This window comes from Thalassophryne amazonica, chromosome 20 (assembly GCF_902500255.1).
Source record: "Thalassophryne amazonica chromosome 20, fThaAma1.1, whole genome shotgun sequence".
Classification (NCBI taxonomy): Eukaryota; Metazoa; Chordata; class Actinopteri; order Batrachoidiformes; family Batrachoididae; genus Thalassophryne; species Thalassophryne amazonica.
The window spans coordinates 28,669,669-28,696,589 of NC_047122.1; the positions used below are offsets into that span (position 1 = coordinate 28,669,669).

At 40.3% G+C, this 26,921-nt stretch overlaps 2 protein-coding genes across 3 annotated transcripts in view; one reads left to right on the plus strand and one right to left on the minus strand.

Annotated features, from left to right (window-relative positions):
- The first annotated feature begins 690 nt into the window (after window positions 1-690).
- Window positions 691-16,190, plus strand: olah (oleoyl-ACP hydrolase). Its single transcript, XM_034161346.1, has 7 exons — window positions 691-785; window positions 914-1,044; window positions 6,181-6,319; window positions 12,539-12,638; window positions 13,736-13,905; window positions 13,986-14,068; window positions 15,401-16,190. Exons 2-7 carry the CDS (start codon window positions 915-917, stop codon window positions 15,541-15,543), a joined length of 765 nt encoding a protein of 254 aa, XP_034017237.1. The 5' UTR covers window positions 691-785; window position 914; the 3' UTR covers window positions 15,544-16,190.
- A 2,701-nt stretch (window positions 16,191-18,891) lies between these two features.
- Window positions 18,892-26,921, minus strand: part of LOC117501776 (sodium/hydrogen exchanger 3-like) — a 33,337-nt gene continuing 25,307 nt past the window's right edge. For both annotated transcript variants that reach the window (XM_034160732.1, XM_034160733.1), the window contains exons 8-16: window positions 26,799-26,888; window positions 26,631-26,701; window positions 26,420-26,549; window positions 26,136-26,281; window positions 23,913-24,036; window positions 23,644-23,814; window positions 23,492-23,546; window positions 23,335-23,403; window positions 18,892-19,370 (exon numbers count right to left, since the gene is read on the minus strand). In XM_034160732.1, the coding sequence (XP_034016623.1) occupies window positions 19,063-19,370; window positions 23,335-23,403; window positions 23,492-23,546; window positions 23,644-23,814; window positions 23,913-24,036; window positions 26,136-26,281; window positions 26,420-26,549; window positions 26,631-26,701; window positions 26,799-26,888 (1,164 nt within the window). In that variant the 3' untranslated portion in view covers window positions 18,892-19,062. The remainder of the gene's footprint in view (window positions 19,371-23,334; window positions 23,404-23,491; window positions 23,547-23,643; window positions 23,815-23,912; window positions 24,037-26,135; window positions 26,282-26,419; window positions 26,550-26,630; window positions 26,702-26,798; window positions 26,889-26,921) is intronic.

A 26,921-nucleotide genomic window follows, 5' to 3' on the forward strand; every position in this document is an offset into this window, starting at 1 on the left:
TGTTTAATATTATTAATAATTAGTATTATTTGTAGCAATACTAACGTCAGCAGTAGCACACTAAATAATTTCGCGGGCTCCGCCCACTAGACAATTTTAAAGCTTTAAATTTGTCGAGAACGTGACATAAATTCGGCATAATCCCGACCTTTTGAGGGTAACTTGACAACTACTCCTCGGTCGAGGGGAATCCGTCAGAACGGAAAATACCAACTTTATTCAACAACATCACTTCCCATATATGCTAAATTTTTCGAAGCACTCATGTACGATTTTGATATAACACGCATATGGGATCACTTTGGCTGTAATTCAGGTACTGATAAGATTTGCAATTGACACGAAATATGGCTTGAAGCAAAGTACTGCATGCAAATGTTGGCAGATACACACTCCATACTGTAGATGTCGCTGTACGTCTCTGTGTTTTGACCACAAAACTTCTATTTTCCAGAAATAATGTTGTTGAACTTAAGAGGGTACCGAAGAACTCTGTTTCATTACGCCACTTACTTAGTTTACCTGATACTCAGTCCACATCCAAAGCAGTTATAGATTTTGTGAAAATAACTCAACTTGCGAGGAGACTTTAGTTTTGTTTGTTTGCTTTGTATTGTTTTGTTCTTTTTTTTCTTTCTTAGTTTAGTCGTCCATTGACATCCCAAAGTGATCACACATCATACCAGTAGATGGCGGTAGTGCACTGAGATTGCAAGCCGCCAATAAAAGTCACAGAAGAAGAAGAAGAGGAAGAAGAAGTTGTTGCAGCTAGCAGTCACAAACAGGTATTAAAAGATAAACCGTTTTATTGTAATGTATAAAACAACCATTGTGTGGTCTTTTTTTTTTTTTTAGACAGAAATGTGTCTAAAGTGGTAATGTAGCTCAGGCTTGTATGTTTATGTGGAAACAGAATGGAAAAGGTGATCAGCTGTTTCCAGAGGAGGCCAGATGCTGTTTCTAGGCTGATTTGTTTTCCCTGGGCAGGTGGAGGTTCCACACACTACGCCCGCTGGGGCAAAGTCCTCTGCAGCTCAATCGAAGGTGACGATACCCAATAACTGTCATGATTCTTCTCCTCAGACGCTCGTAAACATTTCATGTGGAGTGCAGTCGTGGTCAGAATTATTGGTACGCCTGTGTTTTAGGTACTTAATCCCAAATGTGTGCACACTGCACGGTACTGTATGGTAAGTCAGAAGACTGGTGAGGAAAGCCACCAAGACACACACTAGGAAACTCCAAAAGGAGGCTTCTGTGGCTGTGATTGGAGACAGAAGCTGGAGGTCATTCAAAATAGAAGCTTTTAATTAAAATTGTTAGTTCAATAAGTTACATAATGATGTTCAATGTAGAAATAGAGAGAATTAGAAAAATATTATATTTAATACTTTTTTACATTCATATACAAGAGATATAAGGAAAAATAATTCAGAGGTATGATCTCAATTGAAAATAAGTTTAATTAATTTAGATATTTACCTTCGTCAGCGAAGCTGGGTGGAATTTATGTTATAGCCCCTGTTTGTTTTGGTTTTTTTGTCTGTTTGTTTGTGAACAGCCTGGAGCCCACAGTTTTTCATATATTGTTAAGAAATTTTTACTGAAGATTCATATCCTGAAGTGATTGAGTTTTGAAGGTCAAAGTCAAATTTGTGGAAAACTGGAAAAATCCCTATCTTTAACATTGAATGAATTTTCACAAATTCATAACTCTGTCAAAAAAGATAACATTTCTTTCATGTTTGAGAGCGTGATGCAGGATGGTATCCTTTTTCGACTAACAAAGCTTGATCTGCATCTGATCCAGATTACAGATTTTGTGGTCATTTAAATTTAACATTGAAACCCCTATTTAATGTATATTTTACATTATATCCCTCACTCGTGAACAAGACCCCGAGATACTTAAACTCCTCCACTTGAGGCAAGGACACTCCACCGACCTGAAGAGGGCAAAGCACCTTTTTCCAGTCGAGAACCATGGCCTCGGATTTGGAGGTGCTGATTTTCATCCCAGACGCTTCACACTCGGCTGCAAATCGCCCCAGTGCACGCTGAAGGTCCTGATTTGACGAAGCCAACAGAACCACATCGTCCGCAAACAGCAGAGACGAGATTCTGTGGTTCCCAAACCAGACCCCCTCTACACCCTGGCTGCGCCTAGAAATTCTGTCCATAAAAATAATGAACAGAACCGGTGACAAAGGGCAGCCCTGGCGGAGGCCAACGTGCACTGGAAACAGGTTTGACTTACTACCGGCAATGCGAACCAAGCTCCTGCTGCGGTCGTACAGGGACCGGATAGCCCTTAGCAAAGGACCCCGGACCCGTACTCCCTGAGCACTCCCCACAGGGTGCCCCGAGGGGAGTGAGTAGGGGGGCAAAGCTCTCGATTTACTGATCGATCTACGTTCCGATCCTCACCTGTGGTCATGAGATTTGGCTCATGACCGAAAGAACGAGATCGCGAGTACAAGCAGCCGAGATGAGTTTCCTCTGCAGGGAGGCTGGGCGCTCCCTTAGAGATAGGGTGAGGAGCTCGGTCACTCGGGAGGAGCTCGGAGTCGAGCCGCTGCTCCTCCACATCGAAAAGAGTCAGTTGAGGTGGCTCGGGCATCTTTTCTGGATGCCCCCTGGACGCCTTGCTGGAGAGGTGTTCCGGGCACGTCCCATTGGGAGGAGGCCCCGGGGAAGACCCAGGACACGCTGGAGGGACTACATCTCTCGGCTGGCTTGGGAACGCCTTGGGGTTCCCCCGGAGAGGCTGGGGGAGATGTGTGTGGATCGGGAGGTCTGGGCAGCTTTGCTTAAGCTGCTGCCCCCACGACCCGACTCTGGATAAAGCGGAAGAAAATGGATGGATGGATGGATGGATTTACATTATATCTTAATTTGGCCCAAGCAGAGGGTCACCCCTTTGAGTCTGGTCTGCTTGAGGTTTCTTCCTCAGAGGGAGTTTTTCCTTACCACTGTTGCTGTGAGGGTTGGTAAGGTTAGACCTTACCTGTGTGAAGCGCTTTGAGGCAACTCTGTTGTGATTTGGCGCTATATAAATGAAAATAAATTGAAATTGAAAAATCAAACATGCCCCAGTCACTCTCATATTTGAAAGTGAGGTGCAGACTGGCACTCACTATCACCTAACAAAGTTTGATCCGAATCTGGGGCCTCATGTACAAAAACTGCGTGGATTTCCTACTGAAACATGGCGTACGCCAAACCCAGAAACTGGTGTAAGCACAAAAATATTCAGATGTATCAAAGTGTGCTTAGACATGGATCTACACATGGTCTGTTTGTACATCCCAATAAACATGGAATTGAGTGCACATGCACACACACCAAGCTCCTCCCTTTCCATGCCTCTATTTAAATATGCAAATCCCTGTAAATAGGCCCTGGAGCTGGGATTTCCCACACTGTCATGTTAGTCAACATGAGCACAGAGAAGAAATTAGCCAGAGTGTGTGCTGGGAATGACGTGGAGACACGCAGGGATAATTTATTTCAGACCTCTGTCACGCGGACTACACATGAAATGGTAAATGCGTTTGTTGGAGCGTGTGTGAGGCCGAAACACTGTGGGCTCAGGACAGTGCACGCACACTGATGTTAAAATGGTGAGAAGTGCCACCGCTGACAATGTGTGACATTCACAACATTAAACACACGTTTATTGACACACAGGCAGATATTCGGGGGCTTAGTAGTTTCACCATCAAGAAACAAAATAAGTAATGATAATAATAATAAAAACCAACATATTTAAATGCTCACATGGTCAAATGTGCCTGCGCTGGTTTTTGTTAGGGACAGTTACACAAACAAACTTTTTACCCACGCAGCCATCCATTGCACACTGTGCCATCTTATAGCCTGTTCTCAATCCCAATGCATTTGCGCATCACTTATGGTTGAAATATTGATGGAATGAAATTGTTTCCTAACAAAAACAAGTTCATCATGTGATGGCACCGTTTTAACAATATGTGTGCAGCCAATAGCTCCGATTACATTAGGGAAACCGGCTCTCGATCTTTGCAAATTGCACTTTCATGTTGGACTGTGATCACATTCCAACATGACAGTGATGTACCTGGATGACATTCGGATGATTGCATTCCAAACAGCTGGCATGACTCAGTCCAAGGTTGACTGGCACACTCCTGACTCATCGGCCAGCTCCCGCTAGAATGCCATTGTTGCCAGGAACCCCAGCGTTGTCAGTCCTGTGTGAGCACAGACGACCACTGGCTCCTTGCCATAGTGCACTCTGGGCTTGCCACAGTTCTGCATGCAGCTCCAGTAACAGTGGCCTTGGTAATCATAATCCATTTATGAGCCAATTATCGTCATTTACAAGTAAATTCTTGCATTCACTGAGTACATGCTCACGTCAGATTGCACCATTTGCAAGGTCCTCCAACAACGCTAACGCAGCCGTTGTTAGTGCCATTTTATGCATCACTTTGCGCGTGCTTTTATATCCACCCATACAATTGCAAACATGTGGGTGTGTTAAATGTTCATCAGCGTGTCTCTCATGTGCACATCACTCTGACTTCATGTTTTGACACTATTAATGGTTCCTACCATCACCTCTACGTGTTGGCAGTGGAACAGTAGCTGTAGAAACGTGCGTGCGCCAGCCAGGATTTTTGCTTGATGCATCACACATTTCCACGGTTATATCACTTTTGATACATCTAAGCATGAGCATGGAGACAGATGTACGCTACATTTTTGTGCATACGCACACTTTGTACATGAAGTCCCTGATTCCGATTGTGGATTTTGTGGACATTTGATTTTAATATTGAAAAGCCCATTTGGTGTACATTTTGCATTATATCTCAATCAAAAGTGCCTCAATCACTCTCATTTTCCTGTCATGGATTTACCTACACCACCAAAATTGGATGGAGGTTCCAATTTTATGCCTGTTTGTCTACCAGTTATCAGTCGGAAACCAAGTGCCAAAAAGTAATCACAAATTGTGCATAGCAGAGATAACCAATGTTCTGTGAAAATTATCTGAAAAAGAAATCAGAAACTGAAAAAAAATTTTAAAAACTGACAACACCACAACAAACGTCAAGTGCATGAACTAAATACATACTCCTGACATTTGAGCACATCTAATTTAGCTCATGAAAACCCACTTCTAACAGGACTTTGACCTTGAAAAATTTTTCCAAGGTAAAATTTTGTTGAATTGGAAATTAGTGTTGGCGGAGATGAGCGCAGTGCTCTAGTATCTTTCTATATTTTTAGCACAATGCTGGGCAATATCACAGAGTAAAATGACTTGGCCTCAGATGATGTGATGTGAGAGCGGTCTAATTTTGCACTGAGCATCTCAACTGCGAAATGTTGTTTTCTAGCATGCAGCACAGTCTAGACTGTGTGTTATAGTGTGAATTATACGTGAAGGAATAACCAGCAGAAGATTGAGGATTGTTCCAGGCTGTGCTCAAAACTTGCCAACTACATTTTGGTGTGTCGGCTCGGCAGCCAATTCAATGGTGTGCCATTTTGGAGAGTTAGCAGTGGGAATATCAACATGGCTGAATTCACATTGTGTGACTTTTGTAAGCAAAAGACCACACCAAAGACAAGAAGACCTGTTAAAGGTGAAGCCTTGAGGAAGCTGCAAGATTTCTGTGGAGACACGGAAGTTTGAAGTTTGATTTGAATTTTCTACACACAAACACACACACACACACACATATATACGTATATACCCCTCACTAGTGCAGGATACGTTTGTGATTTATGGTATGAGGATCAAATCTTCAAAATAGATGAAATTATCACCTGGAGACTGGTTTTCAATATGTGTGACTTGCCATAAATAAAGTTATATTTTGACATGATTGCATTGTGTGATTCCATTCATATTTAATATTATATTTTCTAATACCATTACAGAACTGTAGGAGAAATTTTGAGGATAAACCCCCTTAACAGCACAGCTTCTTTAGGTGGATTGGGAAATTTAAATTGTCCATAGGTGTGCGTGCGGGTGGGAATGTGTTTGTTTGTCTATATGTGGCCCTGTGACAGACAGAATACACAACACAACAACACTTTATGGATCATTTACACCATTATGATTCTGTCTGCAATGGAATATTTACCGCAATTTTTTTTTCTGTTCCTCCCCACTACTTGCAGTTTTTGCTGTCAAGCTTCCAGGCAGGGAGAGTCGAGCCAAAGAGCCATTCTTTGAGGACATGCAGCAGATTGTGGATGAGGTTATTGGCGTGTTGTTACCAGTGCTGAAAGAGAAACCATTTGCCCTTTTTGGCCACAGGTATGATAACTAGAAGGGCACCCAGAGTGTACATACTATGTACATGTGATTTCTTAGTTTTTTATTTTTAATAAATTAGCAAACATTTCGAAAGAAAACATTTTTATGTTGTCATTATGGGGTGTTGTGAGTAGAACATTGAAGGAAAAAAAATATTTACTCCATTTTGGAATAAGGCTGTAACATAACAAAATATGGAAAAAGTGAAGTGCTGTGAATACTTTCTGGATGCACCGTATGCATACCTCCACAAATAGAGTAATAGTAGCTGTTATCACATCTACCCACTGACCAAAAATGGTGATCAAGAAGAAATGATTGTAACAATACACTAGCTTCATGATACAGTGCATATTGTGTTATGCCTGTCGTGATTCAATATGTATCATGATACATCTTGAAGAGAAAAAAAACAAGTATATGTCGCATCTTTTTTAATTTAAATTTTTTTGTGCATTTTTGTAGTGTACTTTTATTATTGCGATTTATTCTTTTATTATTGGAGTTTTTTTGTTTATTGTTTGGTTTCTTGAGAAAGTCCTATACAAAAAGTTTTTAAAATAATTATTATTAGAAACAAAAGTGTGACTTTTGTGTATATAGTGAGGAAAATAAGTATTTGAACACCCTGAGATTTTGCAAGTTCTCGCACTTAGAAATCATGGAGGGATCTGAAATTTTCATCTTAGGTGTATGTCCACTGTGAGACATAATCAAAAAAAAAAAACAAAAAACAGAAATCACAATGTATGATTTTTTTTTTTAAATACTTTATTTGTACAGTAGTGTTCAGAATAATAGTAGTGCTATGTGACTAAAAAGATTAATCCAGTGTTTTGAGTATATTTCTTATTGTTACATGGGAAACAAGGTACCAGTAGATTCTCACAAATCCAACAAGACCAAGCATTCATGATATGCACACTCTTAAGGCTATGAAATTTGGCTGTTAGTAAAAAAAAAAGTACAAAAGAGGGTGTTCACAATAATAGTAGTGTGGCATTCAGTCAGTGAGTTCGTCAATTTTGTGGAACAAACAGGTGTGAATCAAGTGATCCCTATTTAATGATGAAGCCAGCACCTGTTCAACATGCTTTTCTCTTTGATAGCCTGAGGAAAATTGGATGTTCAAGACATTGTTCAGAAGAACAGCGTAGTTTGAATAAAAAGTTGATTGGAGAGGGGAAAACTTATATGCAGGTGCAAAAAATTATAGGCTGTTCATCAACAATGATCTCCAATGCTTTAAAATGGACAAAAAAAAAAAAAAAAAAAACAGATGCGTAGAAGAAAACGGAAAACAACCATCAAAATGGATAGAAGAATAACCAGAATGGCAAAGGCTCACCCGTTGATCAGCTCCAGGATGATCAAAGACAGTCTGGAGTTATCTGTAAGTGCTGTGACAGTTAGAAGACACCTGTGTGAAGCTAATTTATTTGCAAGATTCCCCCGCAAAGTCCCTCTGTTAAATAAAAGACATGTGCAGAAGAAGTTACAATTTGCCAAAGAACACATCAACTGGCCTAAAGAGAAATGGAGGAATATTTTGTGGACTGATGAGAGTAAAATTGTTCTTTTTGGGTCCAAGGGCCACAGACAGTTTGTGAGATGACCCCCAAACTCTGAATTCAAGCCACAGTTCACAGTGAAGACAGTGAAGCATGGTGGTGCAAGCATCATGATATGGGCATGTTTCTCCTACTATGGTGTTGGGCCTATATATCGCATACCAGGTATCATGGATCAGTTTGTATATGTCAAAATACTTGAAGAGGTCATGTTGCCTTATGCCGAAGAGGACATGCCCTTGAAATGGGTGTTTCAACAAGACAATGACCCCAAGCACACTAGTAAACAAGCAAAATCTTGGTTCCAAACCAACAAAATTAATGTTTTGGAGTGGCCTGCCCAATCCCCGGACCTAAATCCAATTGAGAACTTGTGGGGTGGCATCAAAAAAGCTGTTTCTGAAGCAAAACCAAGAAATGTGAATGAATTGTGGAATGTAAAGAATCTTGGAGTGGAATAACAGCTGAAAGATACCACAAGTTGGTTGACTCCATGCCTCGCATATGTGAATAAATCATGAAAAACTGTGGTTATACAACTAAATATTAGTTTAGTGATTCACAGGATTGCTAAAAAAAAAAGCAGTTTGAACATAATAGTTTTGAGTTTGTAGCGCCAACAGCAGATGCTACTATTATTGTGAACACCCCCTTTTCTACTTTTTTTTTTTTTTTTTTTTACTAATAGCCCAATTTCATAGCCTTAAGAGTGTGCACATCATGAATGCTTGGTCTTGTTGGATTTGTGAGAATCAATCAATCAATCAACTTTTTTCTTATATAGCGCCAAATCACAACAAACAGTTGCCCCAAGGCGCTCCACATTGCAAGGCAAGGCCATACAATAATTATGAAAAACCCCAACGGTCAAAACGACCCCCTATGAGCAAGCACTTGGCCACAGTGGGAAGGAAAAACTCCCTTTTAACAGGAAGAAACCTCCAGCAGAACCAGGCTCAGGGAGGGGCAGTCTTCTGCTGAGACTGGTTGGGGCTGAGGGAAAGAACCAGGAAAAAGAGATCGATCACTAATGATTAAATGCAGAGTGATGCATACGGAGCAAAAAGAGAAAGAAACAGTGCATCATGGGAACCCCCCCACAGTCTACGTCTAAAGCAACATAACCAAGGGATGGTCCAGGGTCACCCGATCCAGCCCTAACTATAAGCCTTAGCGAAAAGGAAAGTTTTAAGCCTAATCTTAAAAGTAGAGAGGGTATCTGTCTCCCTGATCTGAATTGGGAGCTGGTTCCACAGGAGAGGAGCCTGAAAGCTGAAGGCTCTGCCTCCCATTCTACTCTTACAAACCCTAGGAACTACAAGTAAGCCCGCAGTCTGAGAGCGAAGCGCTCTAATGGGGTAATATGGTACTACGAGGTCCCTAAGATAAGATGGGACCTGATTATTCAAAACCTTATAAGTAAGAAGAAGAATTTTAAATTCTATTCTAGCATTAACAGGAAGCCAATGAAGGGAGGCCAACACGGGTGAGATATACTCTCTCCTGCTAGTCCCCGTCAGTACTCTAGCTGCAGCATTCTGAACCAACTGAAGGCCTTTTAGGGAACTTTTAGGACAACCTGATAATAATGAATTACAATAGTCCAGCCTAGAGGAAATAAATGCATGAATTAGTTTTTCAGCATCACTCTGAGACAAGACCTTTCTGATTTTAGAGATATTGCGTAAATGCAAAAAGGCAGTCCTACATATTTGTTTAATATGCGCTTTGAATGACATATCCTGATCAAAAATAACTCCAAGATTTCTCACAGTATTACTAGAGATCAGGGAAATGCCATCCAGAGTAACGATCTGGTTAGATACCATGCTTCTAAGATTTGTGGGGCCAAGTACAATAACTTCAGTTTTATCTGAGTTTAAAAGCAGGAAATTAGAGGTCATCCATGTCTTTATGTCTGTAAGACAATCCTGCAGTTTAGCTAATTGGTGTGTATCCTCTGGCTTCATGGATAGATAAAGCTGGGTATCATCTGCGTAACAATGAAAATTTAAGCAATACCGTCTAATAATACTGCCCAAGGGAAGCATGTATAAAGTGAATAAAATTGGTCCTAGCACAGAACCTTGTGGAACTCCATAATTAACTTTAGTCTGTGAAGAAGATTCCCCATTTACATGAACAAACTGTAATCTATTAGACAAATATGATTCAAACCACCGCAGCGCAATGCCTTTAATACCTATGACATGAATCTAAAGAATCTACTGAATCTGCTGGTACCTTGTTTCCCATGTAACAATAAGAAATATACTCAAAACACTGGATTAATCTTTTTAATCAAATAGCACTACTATTATTCTGAACACTACTCTATGTTACTGCTGCAAATATGTATTTGAACACCTACCAACCAGAAAGAATTCTGGCTCACACAGACCTGTTAATTTTTCTTTAAGAAGCCCTCTTATTCTGCACTCTTTACCTGTATTAATTGCACCTGTTTGAACTTATCTGTATAAAAGACACCTGTTTACACACTCAATCAATCACACTCCAACCTGTCCACCATAGCCAAGACCAAAGATCTGTCTAAGGACACCAGGGACAAAACTGTAGACCTGCACAAGGCTGGGATGGACTACAGGACAACAGGCAAGCAGCTTGGTAGAAGACAACAACTGTTATGATTATTTATTAGAAAGTGGAAGAAACACAAGATGACTGTCAATGTCCCTCAGTCTGGGATTCCATGCAAGATCTCATTTTTTGGGGTAAGGATGATTTTGAGAAAGCTCATAACTACACAGGAGGACCTGGTCAATGAACTGAAGAGAGCTGGGACCACAGTCACAAAGATTAAATTAGTAACACATGATGCTATCATGGTTTAAAATCCTGCATGGTTTAAAATCCCCCCTGCTCAAGCCAGCACATGTCCAGGACCGTTTAAAGTTCACCGGTGACCATCTGGATGATCCAGAGGAGGCATGGGAGAAGGTCATGTGGTCAGATGAGACCAGAATAGAGCTTTTTGGAATCAACTCCACTTATCATGTTTAGAGGATGAGAACAACCCCAAGAAAACCATCCCAACCGTGAAGCATGGGGGTGGAAACATCATACTCTGGGGGTGCTCTTCTGCAAAGGGGGCAGGACAACTGCACCGTATTGAAGGGAGGATGGATGGGGTCATGTATTGCGAGATTTTGGCAAACAACCTCCTTCCCTCAGTAAGAGCATTGAGGATGGGTCATGGCTGGGTCTTCCAGCATGACAAAGACCCCAAACACACAGCCAGGGCAACTTAGGAGGGGCTCCATAAGAAGCATTTCAAGGTCCTGGAGTGGTCTGGCCAGTCTCCAGACCTGAACTCAATAGAAAATCTTTGGAGGGAGCTGAAACTCCAAACCTGAAAGATCTAGAGAAGATCTGTATGGAGGCGTGGACCAAAATCCCTGCTGCAGTGTGTGCAAACCTGGTGAAAAACTACAGGAAACATTTGACCTCTGTAATTGCAAACAAAGGCTACTGTACCAAATATTAACATTGATTTTCACAGGTGTTCAAATACTTATTTGCAGCAGTAACATACAAATAAATTATTTAAAAAAAATCATACGTTGTGATTTCCAGATTTTTTTTTTTTTTTTTTTTATTATGTCTCACAGTGGACATGCACCTAAGATGAAAATTTCAGACGCCTCCATGATTTTTAAGTGGGAGAACTTGCAAAATCACAGGGTGTTCAAATACTTATTTTCCTCACTGTAAGTCACACCAGTTGCAGGACCTCCCAAACTATTAAAAAAAAAATGCAATTCATAATCCAGAAAATACGATAATTATATTGTTTCAAATTTTGTAGAAAGTAATCTGTGGTGAATGTTTTAAAGAAACAAATTATTCTGATGTGTAAATTGTAATCCTTGATGTTATCTGTTTTCCTATTTGTATATTTGTTTCTTCCATGCAGTGGTTGAGTTTACATGGTATCACAATACTTGCTTTAAAAGCTATTTGGTACAGGGTTCACAATACGATTATCACGATTCACAATGTATCATTACGCTCCTATGATCAGGATTCTGATTTGCCGGTTCATGAAGCATACCCCAAAGTCAGCAGGAGTCGAGATACAAACCTCTAACGTAAGTCACAGAAGTCTACAACGAGCTGTCACAGCCAGAAACTGTGCTTGTAGCTGGATAATTTCTGTGTGAAGTCGTAGAACTCTGGGACTTTGAGGAGAACAATAAAATCTCAACCATGTGTACCCTTAAATGGTAGATAAAAATATAATTAGTGCAATATAACTCCTTTAATTTGTTTATTGAATACGTAGAGTGTGGAACTCTTAACACTTTGACAGCATGTGACATACGGATCCTACTCCAAACTCTCTGAATGTCTACATGAATGTCTGAATGCCCCTGAACCAAGATCTTCTCCCACACAAAAATTCAATGAAATCTATTTAGCACTTTTTGAGATAAGTTGATCACAAACAGACAGTCCTGTCAGTGAAGAAGTCACTTGGATCAATGATGAAGTATCTCCACATTAGACAGTTTCCCTTTCATCAGTTACTGGATGTAAAACAACATCATACATGTTCACTTTTTTATTCCGCTGCATGCAACTTGTCATGTAGGATGTTATAACTTGGCATATCTATGTGTCATAGTTTTGGTGCCTTCACCAGTTTTGCTGTGGCAGATGCTATGAAGATAATCCATAAGCTGGAACCAGTTCACATGTTTCTGTCTGGTGCTTCTGCACCTTATGTGAGTCAACACTTGACATCAAAGTCTTTTAAAAGCTACATACCACTTGAAATTTCAGAGCATTTCCTTTAAAATAATATGACACGGGGTAAAATGTTCTCCACTTAACCTATGTTCAAGCTGCAAACTTGCATGAGTGGGATAGTTTCAGAAATTACTAATGAGGTGGTAGAAGAGTCATTGTGATATCGTTCATTATTTAACAAAAAAAAGTAAGAAATGTAATCTCTCCATCAACATATGAAACTGTCTTTTCAGGGTTGCGTGTAATTTCATATGTATTTATGTATATACAATGTATGTACTTCATTAAGCAGCAGGTTTGTCATGTTGCACAGTGGCCTGTACTCAAGGTTCTTGAAATGGATAAATATTGCCACCTGGTGGACATTTACCATGAATTGATTTACAATAAAATTTTCACCAAGAGCTCTAATTTTATTTAGCTTTTTATTATTGTTGTTGTTATTTTAACAATTATTGTTATTATTTTAAAACTATGCATACATATGTAGTTATACACATATAAATGCTTTAATACAGGCAAATGCATAGTATTGTGTCTCCAAATTGTACTCACTCCCTTTTTGGAGTTTACATTTTTATTATTTTATGACCTCAACTCAAAGTCAAGAAATTAAACTTCTTTTTGCGCTAGTTTGAAAAATTATGTTAATCTCAGTGTCAAAATAAGTCCACTATTAAACTTGGAGTTCAGTTAATTGAATAACTAGAGAACGGCGCTCGTAGAGCTCAAACCTCCATCAACACGATTTTTCAATTCCACAAATTTTTACCTTGGAAAAAACTTTCAAGGTCAAAGTCCAGTTAGAAGTAGCTTTTCATAAGATAAAATATAATAATTTGAGCCTAAAGATTATCAGTTTTAAATCAATATACTCTCGTATAACTAACTTATAATAAAAAGAAACAATAAAACGTAAAAGCTCAACAGAATAAATAACTTTTACAGGCATTGTATACACACACTTGTGCAAAAATATATATGTTCCTGACAACACAAATGTAAGCTCACAGGTTGGCATAGTTTTTATTATTGGTGCAACATTCGTATGCTGTCACCTTTGGTCTTTTAGTCTGAGATGCGCATCAAAACCCCAAAGAGAAGCATGTTATCGGATGAAGATTTTCTGAAGTGGATGATTTCAGTAGGAGGCACACCACCTGAGCTGCTGGCCAATCCTGACGTGCTGAAGCTTTTCCTTCCTGCCCTGAAGGCCGACCTGCATGTTGTGGAGAACTACTGGTGGAGTGGCACTTTTTAAAATTTGTAACACATGATCAGTATTTATAGTGATTACATCTGCTGCCTTTGCATTCCTGCAGGTATAACAAACCACAACGTCCATTCCTTTCATGCCCAATCACATGTTTTGATGGAAAGGATGACATTCCTCATGATTTAGAAGGTCAGTGCTGTCATCACTGCTTTCTTAGAAACCCAGTCTAACCTGCTACAAAAGTCATAAAAGTGCATCAGTGAAATTAAAACATGAGTGTTTTGGACAACAGGTTGCAGCAAAATATAATTCATAACAAAAGAATGTAAACGTAACATATACATTTCACATTAATATTATCAAAATAAAAATGCATATGGTGCATTCGGAAATTATTCACAGCGCTTCACTTTTTTCCACATTTTGTTATGTTACAGCCTTATTCCAGAGTGGATGAAATTAATTTTTCCCTTCAAAATTCTACACACATAATGACAATGTGAAAATGTTTTTTTTTTTTATAGTTTTTTTTTTTTTTTTACCAAAAAAAAAAAAAAATAACTCAAATGTACATAAGTATTCACAGCCTTTGTCATGAAGCTCAGAATTGAGCTCAGGTGCATCCAGTTTCCACTTATCATCCATGAGACGTTTCTACAGCTTAATTGGAGTCCACCTGGGGTAAATTCATTTGATTGGAAATGATTTGGAAAGGCACACATCTGTCTACATATAAGGTCCCACAGTTGACAGTGCATGTCAGAGCACAAACCAAGCATGAAGTCAAAGGAATTGTCTGTAGACCTCCGAGACAGGGTTGTCTCGAGGCACAAATCTGGGAAAGGTTACAGATTTCTGCTGCTTTGAAGGTCCCAATGAGCACAGTGGCCTCCATCATCCATAAATGGAAGTTCAGATCCAAATTCAAATTTATTAATTTATATAGAGCAATTCACGGTGAGATCGTCTTAAGGTGCTTCACACAACATAATAAAAACAGAAAAAACTGAATAAAAAATTTCAAAACACAATAAAAAGACAAAACCATAAAAGAATACAAGAATAAAAACACATAACACTAATGATAAAACAAGGAAAACAAATGAGTCTTTAAACGTGATTTAAAAGTCTCCACAGTATCCAGTCGTATGTGTGCCGGGAGCTTGTTCCACAGAGCTGGGGCACAGTAGAAGGCTCTGTGACCGGCAGACTTTTTTTTTCACCCTGGGAACACATAAAAGTCCTGCACCCTGAGAACGCAGGGCCCGAGCTGGTACATAAGGGCTTACCAGGTCAGCCAGATAGGGAGGTTTAAGTCCATGAACAATCTTATTAACTAATAACAGTACCTTAAAATCCGATCTTGCAGTTGATTTTTTTTTTTTTGATTATACTATAACTGGATTAAAACCGGAAAATGATATATTAATAGTGATAAGAACAGTACTCTGTGTAATCAGGTGAAGAAAATTGATTCATGGTCTGTTTTATTGTGATTAATGTTGTCCATTTTATCAACAGCTTGGAAAGACATCTCATCAGGAGATTTCACCATCAGAAAGTTTGATGGATCTCATTTCTACCTCAAGGATTCTGAAAATGAAAAAATCATCTTGGACTATATAACAAAGTACCTGGAAACAGCAGAACTGGACTATTTATAATGAAAATCTTAGAGTGACCTAACAATTTTTTTTTTTTTTTTTTTTTTTTTTACTACTTCAGTGCAATGTAATATAATTTCATTTTTGAAACAGTGTTGTGGAATATTAAGGGGTAATTTTTTGCAATTCATTTGACTCTGAAGATGACAGTAAGTCCTATACTGAGGCCCTGAGGTCCATCAGACCGGGACTTGTCCCTAGAGACTGTGGAGTGATTTTATCCTTTAAATCCAACTGACCTGCCCCCTGACCTTGCATAAGTCTACAACTCCCCACGGAGCAGTCTGTCCCAGGTTCTGTAGGTACTTCTTCAAGTTCTCAGTCTCAGAAAAGGTCAGAGGACAAAAATTGTTCTTGTATTATTTTTCATCATGGTCTCCTTTATTGCACTTGATCCACTGATGTTGAAGTATCACTGACCCTTCACAGAAGGTCACAACAAATGTTGCAACACTGTCATACCTCCTTAGAAAGGATTTTGTATGAATTTAGCTGTGTGCTTGATTTCATCTACACCATTTTTTGACCATGATTTCTTGCCTCGTGTCCAGTGGTGGGCACAGTTCCGATGATCCGATAATCGATAATTATCGAAGATAATGTTTTCATTATCGGATTATCTTTTCAGATAACTTTGAAAACCATTATCGGACCACTTACCTTCCAATACATTTTTGTCCAATAATTTTTAGACCATTAACATGGTAAACAAAGCTGAACAGCTACAAACTCTTAGAAAATTTAAAATCAGTTGAACACCTACCTGTAAATGTACTGTAGCAGATGTGTAGTTCTACCCTCTGCAAAAAGAGGAGAGCTGCTTCTAGAAGAAGACGCTCTATCCTCTGCAGGCAAAAGAGAACTGGTCATTTTTAACCCCATACTGATACGACACCAATATCACCCAAGTCATCCAGAGGCATACATTTTTAATTTATGGTTTGAATTTTAACCAAACTAATTTCAGACAAGTTATTTAAATTAACGTCATGTCTGAAGTTTTATAAAGTGAAAATATCAGATATATGGTTTAGTTTTAAATTAATGCGCTAATTTTTAATGTTTTAGTGTGGACATGCTGTGTCGAAGTGCATTATGGGTATAGGATAATCTCAGTACGTTCACAACATGAAAAATGCATTTGAGACACTTTGATCAGGCTCCACGGATAACAACATTAAACTCTAGTTCCTAAAACTCTTGTGAATATATTCTCTGTGTTTATAGACGTTATTGTGTTTGCGTTTATTAAATTCCACGCATCTTAAACGTAACAGTAACAGCAGATACAGATTATCTGGAATTCTGTTTTGGCAGGTCTGTACTGCCATCTACTGGCCAGTAGTGTTCATGGCAGTATTCAAACTGAAGCTGGGCTGATGCTTTCAATCACTGTACTCAGTTCCAGCTCAAACTCTACCACAGAACCGCACGCTGTAAAAGTTCAGAGCGCCCGATTTATGTTCTCACACACGTACGTTCAAAAACTACACATCGGACTCGTGTTTCCAGAAGCAAAACGTAAACAGAAGCTTTTTTTTTCCAAACTTAATTTACAAAAACTCGATGAGAGACATCAAAGTTTAAAAAACAACAAAAAAAACATTACAAGACAGGTCTGCAGTATTTGCACAGGCACAGTGCGAGAGGTGGTCGGGAGATGTTAAGCGCAGCTCGTTACTCCATGTATACTAAACGATGCAGGGCGTGTGATTAACCTGAAACTCGGTGTGATCCAAAAAATTCTCTCACCAATGAAAAATCAACTGAAAAAGGGCCAAAACTTGCACTGGCACCAGTAGATCATGGCAGTGTTCTATTTATTTTGACACCGGTTATATCAGACGGTTATCTAATTACAACTTGTCTTTGTTTTTGTTTTGTGTTTTTTGAAAATGCCTTTTTTTTACAAGTAAAAAATGGCATATTTTACAAAAGCACATTTATCTGTCAACACCAACACATGACACACCTCACATTAACGTGTTGGTTTACATAACCAATCAGTGTTAGCAGAGGCACATTTTACCCAGAATGTCTGTCTGTGTTACAAAACTTCAGAATTAGTGCATTATTCAACATTAAAATATATATGTTATATCTTAACTTTGCACAAATGACAGAATTGACATTAATGGAGTTATTCTATCAGTATTCATTTTATTTACACCAAACCATAAGTCAGCACTGCTTTATTTTCCAAGACCTCAGCCTGACGGCAGCATTGTGATTGAGAGTTGAGCTTTGTAGCTCCTCTCAGCTGCGTTTGTGCTGGAAGCCATGTAGTAAACTGGAGCTTCCAGCAGGGGGCAGGATGCTCAAAGACAGAAGTGCTGACTCATTGTTTGGGTCTGTGGTCACCTTTGCTGCTTTCAGAAGCGATCGTGGTGTTAAACTCAGTCAGCTTGTTAGTAGTTGCAAGTGTACCGGAGACAGTACTGGAATTTATCGGTTATCTGTAACTTCCACTACATTTTTCGGTGGTTTATCATTTAACTTTATCAAAGTTTATCAATTTTTTTTTCTTATCTGTGCCCACCACTGCTCACGTCCTGCCCTTTCACCAAGTTTCATGAAAATCAGTTGAAAGTTTTCAAAAAATGACTTCTTGCAAATGAAGCAGTTGACAAAGGTGATTGCAGCACCAAGACGCTTGATTGCTAACAATGTTTGTACATGATTAGGATTGTTAAAAAGCTAATTTATTCTTTAAATCCAACTGACCCGCCCCCTGAATCAACAAACTGAATCGATGTCTTGCTTTAACTGCACACTGATTCATGACAAAAATAATCTTTTGCTGACATTGTTTGCAATAAATGTCCAGAATATACCCCTTGATCTGACCCTACACCAAATGTAATGTGCCCCACACCACATTTTATGAATATCAGTTGAAAGCATTTTCAATGACCCTGTAAACAGACAAACTTCATCATACAATACCATACTTTATTTGTGAATAAATACTTCTTTAGCATTCAACTAATGTTCACATCCTTCAAGTTTAAAAAGGTTCTCACACAAATAAGATTCCAAAAAGCTATTCAGACTATAGTGCTACAACTGATTTTATAGTCCTTCTATCCTTCATATCATGCTAAATAAGTGCCATGAATTAATTGTGTGTGGATATATATATAAACAAAATTCACACATTCCTAGACTGTGCTTGAAGATGGATGGGTCACATTTAGGGGCAAAACACTCGTCTGGATTTAGTGGATCACTGTGAATCAGGTTCAGCATGCTAATACATAACGTGCTGTATCACATAGAGAATCTCATTTCCTCAGTCAAACGTTAAAGCAGGAAGTGAAGCCGTCTCAAAAGCACAAAGGTTATGTGATGGTAAATGTTTTGTCTGGAAATGTGGGACAGATTAAACAGTATACTGGGAAACAGAAAACATTGCCAGGTGAATGTTGGAAGAATAGATGGAAGTTCTATGTTTTTGGCAGCCAGGTTAGAGGGAGATGAAGTGTGGGAGGATGCTGTCAGGGGGGCAGGAATGTTATGTTACATATAGGTATTGTCTCCTCGAGGAGGTGGTGGCGGTGGTGGTGGCGGTGTCGTCGGTGGCGGAGGCAGATCTTTGTTGTACGTCTGCTGTGTGTGAGACACGTTGGCCTGCAAGAAGGAGTCGGTGGAGCGGGTGCTGATGCGAAGTGGAGCCAGATGTCGGAGGTTGGTAGGTGTCCATGGCAACCTGAGTTGGGCCCTCTGTGAAGGCGCCACTGTGCTGCTGTCCAGTTCGGATTCTGCTAGCCAGGGTGGGATCTGTATGGCGTCTGTGTCCATCATGAAGGCTGGATTCTCAATTCCAGCTAAAAGAAAGAGGATGAAACAAGCAGTTAATTTACAGGAAGTCTTCATATACAGTGCATCCAGAAAGTATTTATAGCCCGCCGTCACTTATAACACATTTTATGTTTTATTGCAAAATGGATGAAATTCTTTTTTATGTGTGTGTGTCCTGTAAATTCTGCACACAATACCCCATAATGACAATGTGAAAAACCGTTTTTATGAGATATCTGCAAATTTATTAAAAATAAAAAACAACCTAAGAAATCACATGTATGTACATGTAGCGGGATGAAGGTCCCGGGTCCTGATTGAAAAGACGTTCCCGCTAACTTGGCTAACGGGGAATTCCCCTTTGGCTGACCTGGTAGAGGAATGGTCTTTAGTGCGAGCCGCATGGGTTCGATCCCACCGCCATCCCGCCCAAGAAGGTCCTGCGGTCACAATCTGGTGTCACGAACAGGATGTGGGTAGTCACAGAACATGCTTAAATGCACCTGTGACTTAGGGACGAAGTCAAAAATGGTGGGGAGATACGTAGCGGGATGAAGGTCCCGGGTCCTGATTGAAAAGACGTTCCCGCTAGCTTGGCTAACGGGGAATTCCCCTTTGGCTGACCTGGTAGAGGAATGGTCTTTAGTGCAAGCCGCATGGGTTCGATCCCACTGCCGTCCCGGCCACGAAGGTCCCGCGGTCACATACATAATTATTCACAAGCTTTGCTATGAAGCTCAAAATTGAGCTGGGATGCATCCTGTTTCCACTGATCATCCTTGAGATGTTTCTACAGCTTAATTGGAGTCTACCTGGGGTAAAGTCAGTTGATTGGACATGATTTGGAAAGGCACTGTCAGGGCAGCAGGCACAATGTGGCTGGACGCAAATGCAGGACTCTGGGACACAGATGTTGGAGTAATAAAAGGCTTTATCTTAAATGTTGCAGGGGTATGGTACACAGAATGTCAGGCAAATGGGCAGAGGTACAAACAGGCGTGAAACTGAGATGTAATCAAAAACAAGCTGAGGTAATTCAGAGTACGGCTATGACAGCAGCGGGATCCAGAAACAACAAAACTAGGTCCAAAACAAATGGCAAGGCAATCAGAGCAATAACAAAAGGCTGGAACGAGGCTTGCAAAAGACAACAAACTGGCACCTCAGTGAGGAAAGTGAAGGGCTTAAATAACAAGTGATGTAATTAGTGGAACAAGATACAGGTGTTTGCAAAGGTTCTGGAAGGAGGTGTGGTCTGCTGAAGCAAAGAAGCGGGAAGAGAGGCAAGAGAGTGAGTAAGTGAAAAACAAAGCAGATCAAAAGCAAGAAGAGTCAGCGACAGAAAGAACCAATGGTGAAAATATAACATGCTCATGGGCCAACCAAAGGAAATGTGAACAACAAAGGGGCAAACTAGGAAATCCAATGACAGACCTAAAAAGAGAACAAGAACAATAAAAAGACTATAACCAAAACTAGAACAGAACATGGCTGAAGTATATAAATGTTATAACAAACCACGATAATAAAATAGTAAATCAAACTAAATGTTAAACAGAAAATAAATGATGAACCGAAAACAAAACCAAAGACTACAGAAAACAATTAATGCAATAAATGACAAAAGAAAAGATAAACCCTAACAGAGAAGACCACTGACAGCAGGAACATAACCAGATAACAAAACAGAAAAGATAAATGAGAAATAAAACCACAATACCATAACATGAAGAAAAGAAAAAAAAAAACAACCAAACTAAGGCTTAAATGACTAAACTATAATCATATGAAAAATAAAACATTAGAATCAGAGAAAACCTGGATATGGACAGGGGATGAACCCAGACATAAACCCCAGGCCGGGGCAGAACCTGACAGGGACACACCGGTCTACATATAAGGTCCCACAGTTGACAGTACATGTCAGAGCACAAACCAAGCATGAAGTGGAAGGAATTATGTGTAGACATCCGAGTCAGGATTGTCTCAAGACACAAATTATGAGAAGGGTACAAAGCATTTCTGCTGCTGTGAAGGTCCCAGGGAGCACAGTGGCCGTCATCAGCCAAAAATGGAAGAGGTTCAGATCTACCAGGACTCTTTGTAGAGCTGACCACCCATCTAAATTGATCAGGGAGAAGGGCCTTAGTCAGGAAGGTGATCTAGAACCTGATGGTCACTCTGTCAGAGATCCACCATTCCTCTGTGGAGAGAGGAGAACCTTCCAGAAGGACAACCATCTCTGCAGCAATCCACCAATCAGGCCTGTATGGTAGAGTGTCCAGACAGAAGCCACTCCTTAGTAAAAGGCACATGGCAGCCCACCTGGAGTTTGCCAAAAGGCACCTGAAGGACTCTCAGACCACGAGAAACAAAATTTTCTGGTCTGATGAGACAAAGATTGAACTCTTTGGTGTGAATGCCAGGCGTCATGTTTGGAGGAAACCAGGCACCATCCCTATAGTGAAGCGTGGTGGCAGCATCATGCTGTGGGGATGTTTTTTGGCAGCAGGAACTGGGAGACTAGTCAGGATTGAGGGAAAGACAAATGCAGCAATGTACAGAGACATCCTGGATGAAAACCTGCTCCAGAGCGCTCTTGACCTCAGACTGGGGCGACACTTCATCTTTCAGCAATGCCCCTAAACACACAGCCAAGATATCAAAGGAGTGGCTTCAGGACAACTCTGTGAATGTCCTTGAGTGGCTCAGCCAGAGTCCAGACCTGAATCTGATTGAACATCTCTGGAGAGATCTGAAAATGGCTGTGCACCGACGCTCCCCATCCAACCTGATGAAGCATTCAAGGTGCTACAAAGAAGAATGGGCAAAAGTGCCCAAAGATAGGTTCGCCAAGTTTTTGGCATCATATTCAATAAGACTTGAGACTGTAATTGCTGCCAAAGGTACATCAATAAAGTATTGAGCAAAGGGTGTGAATACATATGTACATGTGAGTTCTGAGTTTTTTATTTTAATAAATTTGCAAAATTAAAAAAAAAAACTTTTCATGTTGTCATTATGGGATGTTGTGAGTAGAAGTTTGAGGGGAAAATTTTATTTACATCATTTTGGAATAAGGCTGTAACAAAATGTGGAAAACTGAAGTACTGTGAATACTTTCAGGATGCACCATACTCACTGGCCACTACATTAGTTATGCCTGTCCAACATCTAAGACAACCACATAGCAGTTTTTAAGTTTTGAGTTTTTCCACAAACTGCTGACCTATCATGATGTTCAGGCACAACCATTTCTATAGAATACAGAGAATGGCTAGTTAAAGATCAGCTTATCCCACAATTCCCTATCCTCAGCCAGGTCCTCTAACTTCCTGTAGCTTTCCCAACCCAGTTTGGAAATATCATCCCGCCAGTGTGTCCTCAGTTTTGCTCAGCACCTCCTCCCTGTTAGACGTGGCTGGAAGATCTCCCTAGGGAGATGACCAGGGGGCATCCGCATCACTTGCCCAAACGACCTCAGTTGCCTCCTTTCGATGTGAAGAAGCAACGACTCTACTCCGGTCTGGTATAACGTTGCTAATGGTAAAGAATGGCCAGACTGGTTTGACCTGATAAAGGCACCAGCAACCACTTTCCAACCAAGTTATGCAGAAGACCAATTCTGAATGCACCACATGCCAAACCTTAAAGCCATTTGCCTACAGCAGCAGAAGAATGCACCACGAAACTAAGTCTATAGCAGGCATGACTTCATCAGCACCGGATCATGGAAGATTGAAAAACCAGTGCCTGGTAGGATTTGGTATAAATGACATAACTGCATTGATCCATCCTGCAACTGTGACACTATCATGTCAGTGTAGACGGATATCTTTGAGGAATGTTTCCAGCACTTTGTTCAATTTGTACCATGAAGAATTAAGGTAGGTCTGAAAGGAAAGGGGGTCCAAACTTGTGCTAGCATAGATGTACCTAATAAATTGTCCTGTGAGTGTAGGTTGAAGGTGGAAAATGTGATGACGTTACCTCCTGCAGTATAGGTGCCTCTCATGGGGAACGAACCGCCTGATGCTGTGTTTCCTGAGAACTCATCATCTGTAAAAAGAGCGAGTTTTGTTTTTGCCAGTTTCGCCAATATACGTATATTTGTTTTAAGCATGTCAGATGCACTTCAGATGCAAACCTTCATCACCAGATGGGTAGCTTGTGGTTCTCTCCATTGATTTTCCACTTGCCATCTGGGCAGCAAAGTCATCAATTACACAGCTGTGAAACTGCTTGTCTGTCATAAAGAACTGTTTCCATACAGTTTCAAATGTTTCTAGGGGTACCAACCTTTTGCTGCTGGTCTTTCTTGCTGTGCTTTATTGGTTTTGGTGGTGCCACACCCATCTTTGCAGACTTGAAGGACTCCAGTCGGCTCCTCATGGTCCTCTGGAAGATCTCCTGCACCTCGTTTTCATCTTTGTTGACATCAAAATGGCTCCGGCTGTACCTGTGTCTATGCTATAATATGCACACAGGTGAAGAACTGGAGAATCAGTGAGAGTTTTTTAACTTGTTGCATGTGTTGCATTCACTAGTTTGTTGCAAAGCGCATTTACCTGTTTCCGTCCCCTGTACAGGTGCTGCTGCAGCAGGCGGTGCGAGTTGACAGCCTCTGATTTCCTCATACTATGCATGTTCTGCTCATGGATTTCCAAGCTCACTGATGGCACTGTCTCTCTTCTATTGTGTCAAAAAGAAGCAAAACAAACAAACCATCAAATCAGTCATGTCACTTCATTCAGACTAATTTATGATTTGGTAGTAAATTCCCGAAGTGAGATGTTTGACTTTTACTTTTTGATGACATGGCACTGTGGGTCTAACACACCTGACTTCTTAGAGGCGGGGCTAGTGCAGTATGTGTGCACCCTATTCTCAACTCAAGATCTTTTTTCAATTTCAATGCGTTCTCCACTTACAGTCTGAATAGTTGTCCAGATAAAACATTAGGCCTTTGCATAAAATGACAGAATATAACAAGGCTGGCCATCAAATGGTCAAGATCTTGAATTTGGACCAATACGTCCGCATACGCTACCTCTGTGCACAGGCGTAATTCAATTTGGTTCCTTGACTACAAAAAAAAATAATAATAATAATCAGTAGCTGGGACATTTCTGAGACTGAATGTGTCCCCTCAGTCTTAAATACATTAAATAACTAAAGGTTTACTCAACAAACTATGTTTATTAGCAGTATGGAAGCTGAAAATGGTTACAAATGTCACAATAGGTTGGTATCATGCTGCGTTCGGAACCCTCAGACATTTGGAAAGACCCGACATTTAAAAAAAACACAGCTTCCGGAAAAAGTGCGTTCATGAGAGTACAGGTGCCTTGACATTTGCATGCATTTTGGCCCTGCACTCCCACGCACTTCGTCATGACAATGCCACCCGCTGCATTCCCAGCTGGATGCCACGCTTTGTGCCGCTGGACGCTGCGTATATAAAATAATTATTTCATAGCGGATTAATCATTTTCTCTCAGAGTTTGGCTGATGAAAACACCTCTAATCACTTCCGGAATCACAGAGGACCATTCCAGCTGCTCTCTAACTCTCCTGCACTTCATGGCGTGGAGAATACATTTGGAATAGTCTGAAATGTAATTATTTGTCATGTTTATATTGTAATTGGTTGGTAAAACAGTTGCATGTTCATTTCTTCTTGTGAGCTGCTGTAAAATTATGTTTATGATCAATTTAATCGTTCAGATGGGCTGCGCTGTGATGCGGTGCGCTGACGCAATGTCTCGCACTCACACTCAGTGTTTTTTAATTGTTTGCGCAATGTTCACATGAAGTTCACATAATTAATGCGTGACAGAGATTTTGAACATTTCAAAATGTTCTGTGCGCACTTGCATGAAGCCGCGCACAGTTTACAGCTATTTACAACGGTTTTCAACAAGTTGACAACACGTTTACTCTCCTGCACAGCAGATTGCGTACCAGTGCGTGAGTCAAATTCATGCAAGTTTCAAGGCACCTTAGCTCTGTAATTTGACTCATCAACTACTTAGCCTTTACTACAGTAGAACTAGACTAATATTATCTTTGGGGTAAACTGAAATTGTAAGATGTTTTTGCTGATATGGTGTTGGTAATGAACGTAACTGATTGTGCATAGAATAATTAATGTATTTTTTGCATTTTGGGCAGGTGATGGAGGTGATGGTCTGTGGTGGTTAAGTGTTGGGCTTGAGACAAGAGGATCTTTGGTTCAAATCCCAGCCAAACTGGGAAATCACTAAGGGCCCTTGGACAAGGTCCTTAATCCGCCAATTGCTCCTGATGTGTAGCTGAGCCTCTTGCATGGCAGCACACTGACATGAGTGAATGCAAGACATCATTGTAAAGCACTTTTCCTTCTGATTCAGAAGGAAATGTGCCATGTAAATGCTGTCCAATTACCATTTTTAAAATATTTTTTTTTTCTTGCCCACAGTTGCTTGGGGTCACTGCAGCAGATCCGATACAGGCTTGTGTTGGGATTTACACCAGATCTACTCCTTGATGCAACTCAAGTGCTCCATGGAGAAACCTGCTCATTTGTTCCTTGTGTTCCCAAGTGGCCTCCCAGCCAGGATCTGCTTCACTTCTGAGATCTGATGGGATCAGGTGTGCCAAAGGTATGTTTTTTGTTGTTGTTGTTGTTTGTTTGTTTTTTATATTTTTGTCATCACGTTTGACATCAGTGCCATCAGTTTAAGTACATACTAATTAATTTCAAATTGTTAGCCTTTTGGTACTGATCTTCAATGAAAGGATGTGCTTACCGTGTAGACGGACCTCTGCTGAGGTCATTTGACATGTCAGCTGTGATGTCAGGCATGACCTCTGGGTATTCCTTGCCAAACTTTTTCTTGAAGTCAATAAATGCCGATTCATTTCGGATAAATTCCAGAGAACCTCTGCGTTCACCCTGCGACAAAAAACAAAAGAGCAGAACATTTTTCTGCCATTTGCCATGGAAAAAAACTAGACTTTTGTCCACTTCGCAAACATTTCTTGTATTTAACGCTTTCATTAACGGCAGGTGCTCGGTGTGTTTGAGCCTCACCTCAGTCACGTAGCTCACTGCATCCTTGAGGTTCAGTTGGTGGAAGACTTTGAAGACATAGTCACGTTTTTTCCTCACTGACGGCTTCATCAGGAGCCATGTCATCCAATTCTCCTCAAAGTGATTCCACCTTCATGGTGAGAGCAGAGACAAATGCATCAACGTTACGACAAGGAAAACTCTCGCCACATTTCTCCAAATCAGCACATACTTATTACTCATGTAATTATGTCCAATTTGTCCGGATATGTCTTCTATGGCAACGAGCGTGTGATCAAACACCTAAAGAACATAAAGAGAAGATCTGTAGCAGAAGAACTATTTCTGTTTCTTGCTGCTGCAGCTGTAAAAAGGTGAAATATTTAACTTCCAGTTTCACCTTGTCCTGCACTTTTTCTATGAGTGTGAGTTCGGAAATGGCAGCCTTCTTAACTTTCAGCCAGTTCACTAGAGGCTTCATTGTTACTCCCTGTAAGGACACAAAACATGTTAGACTGTTGTA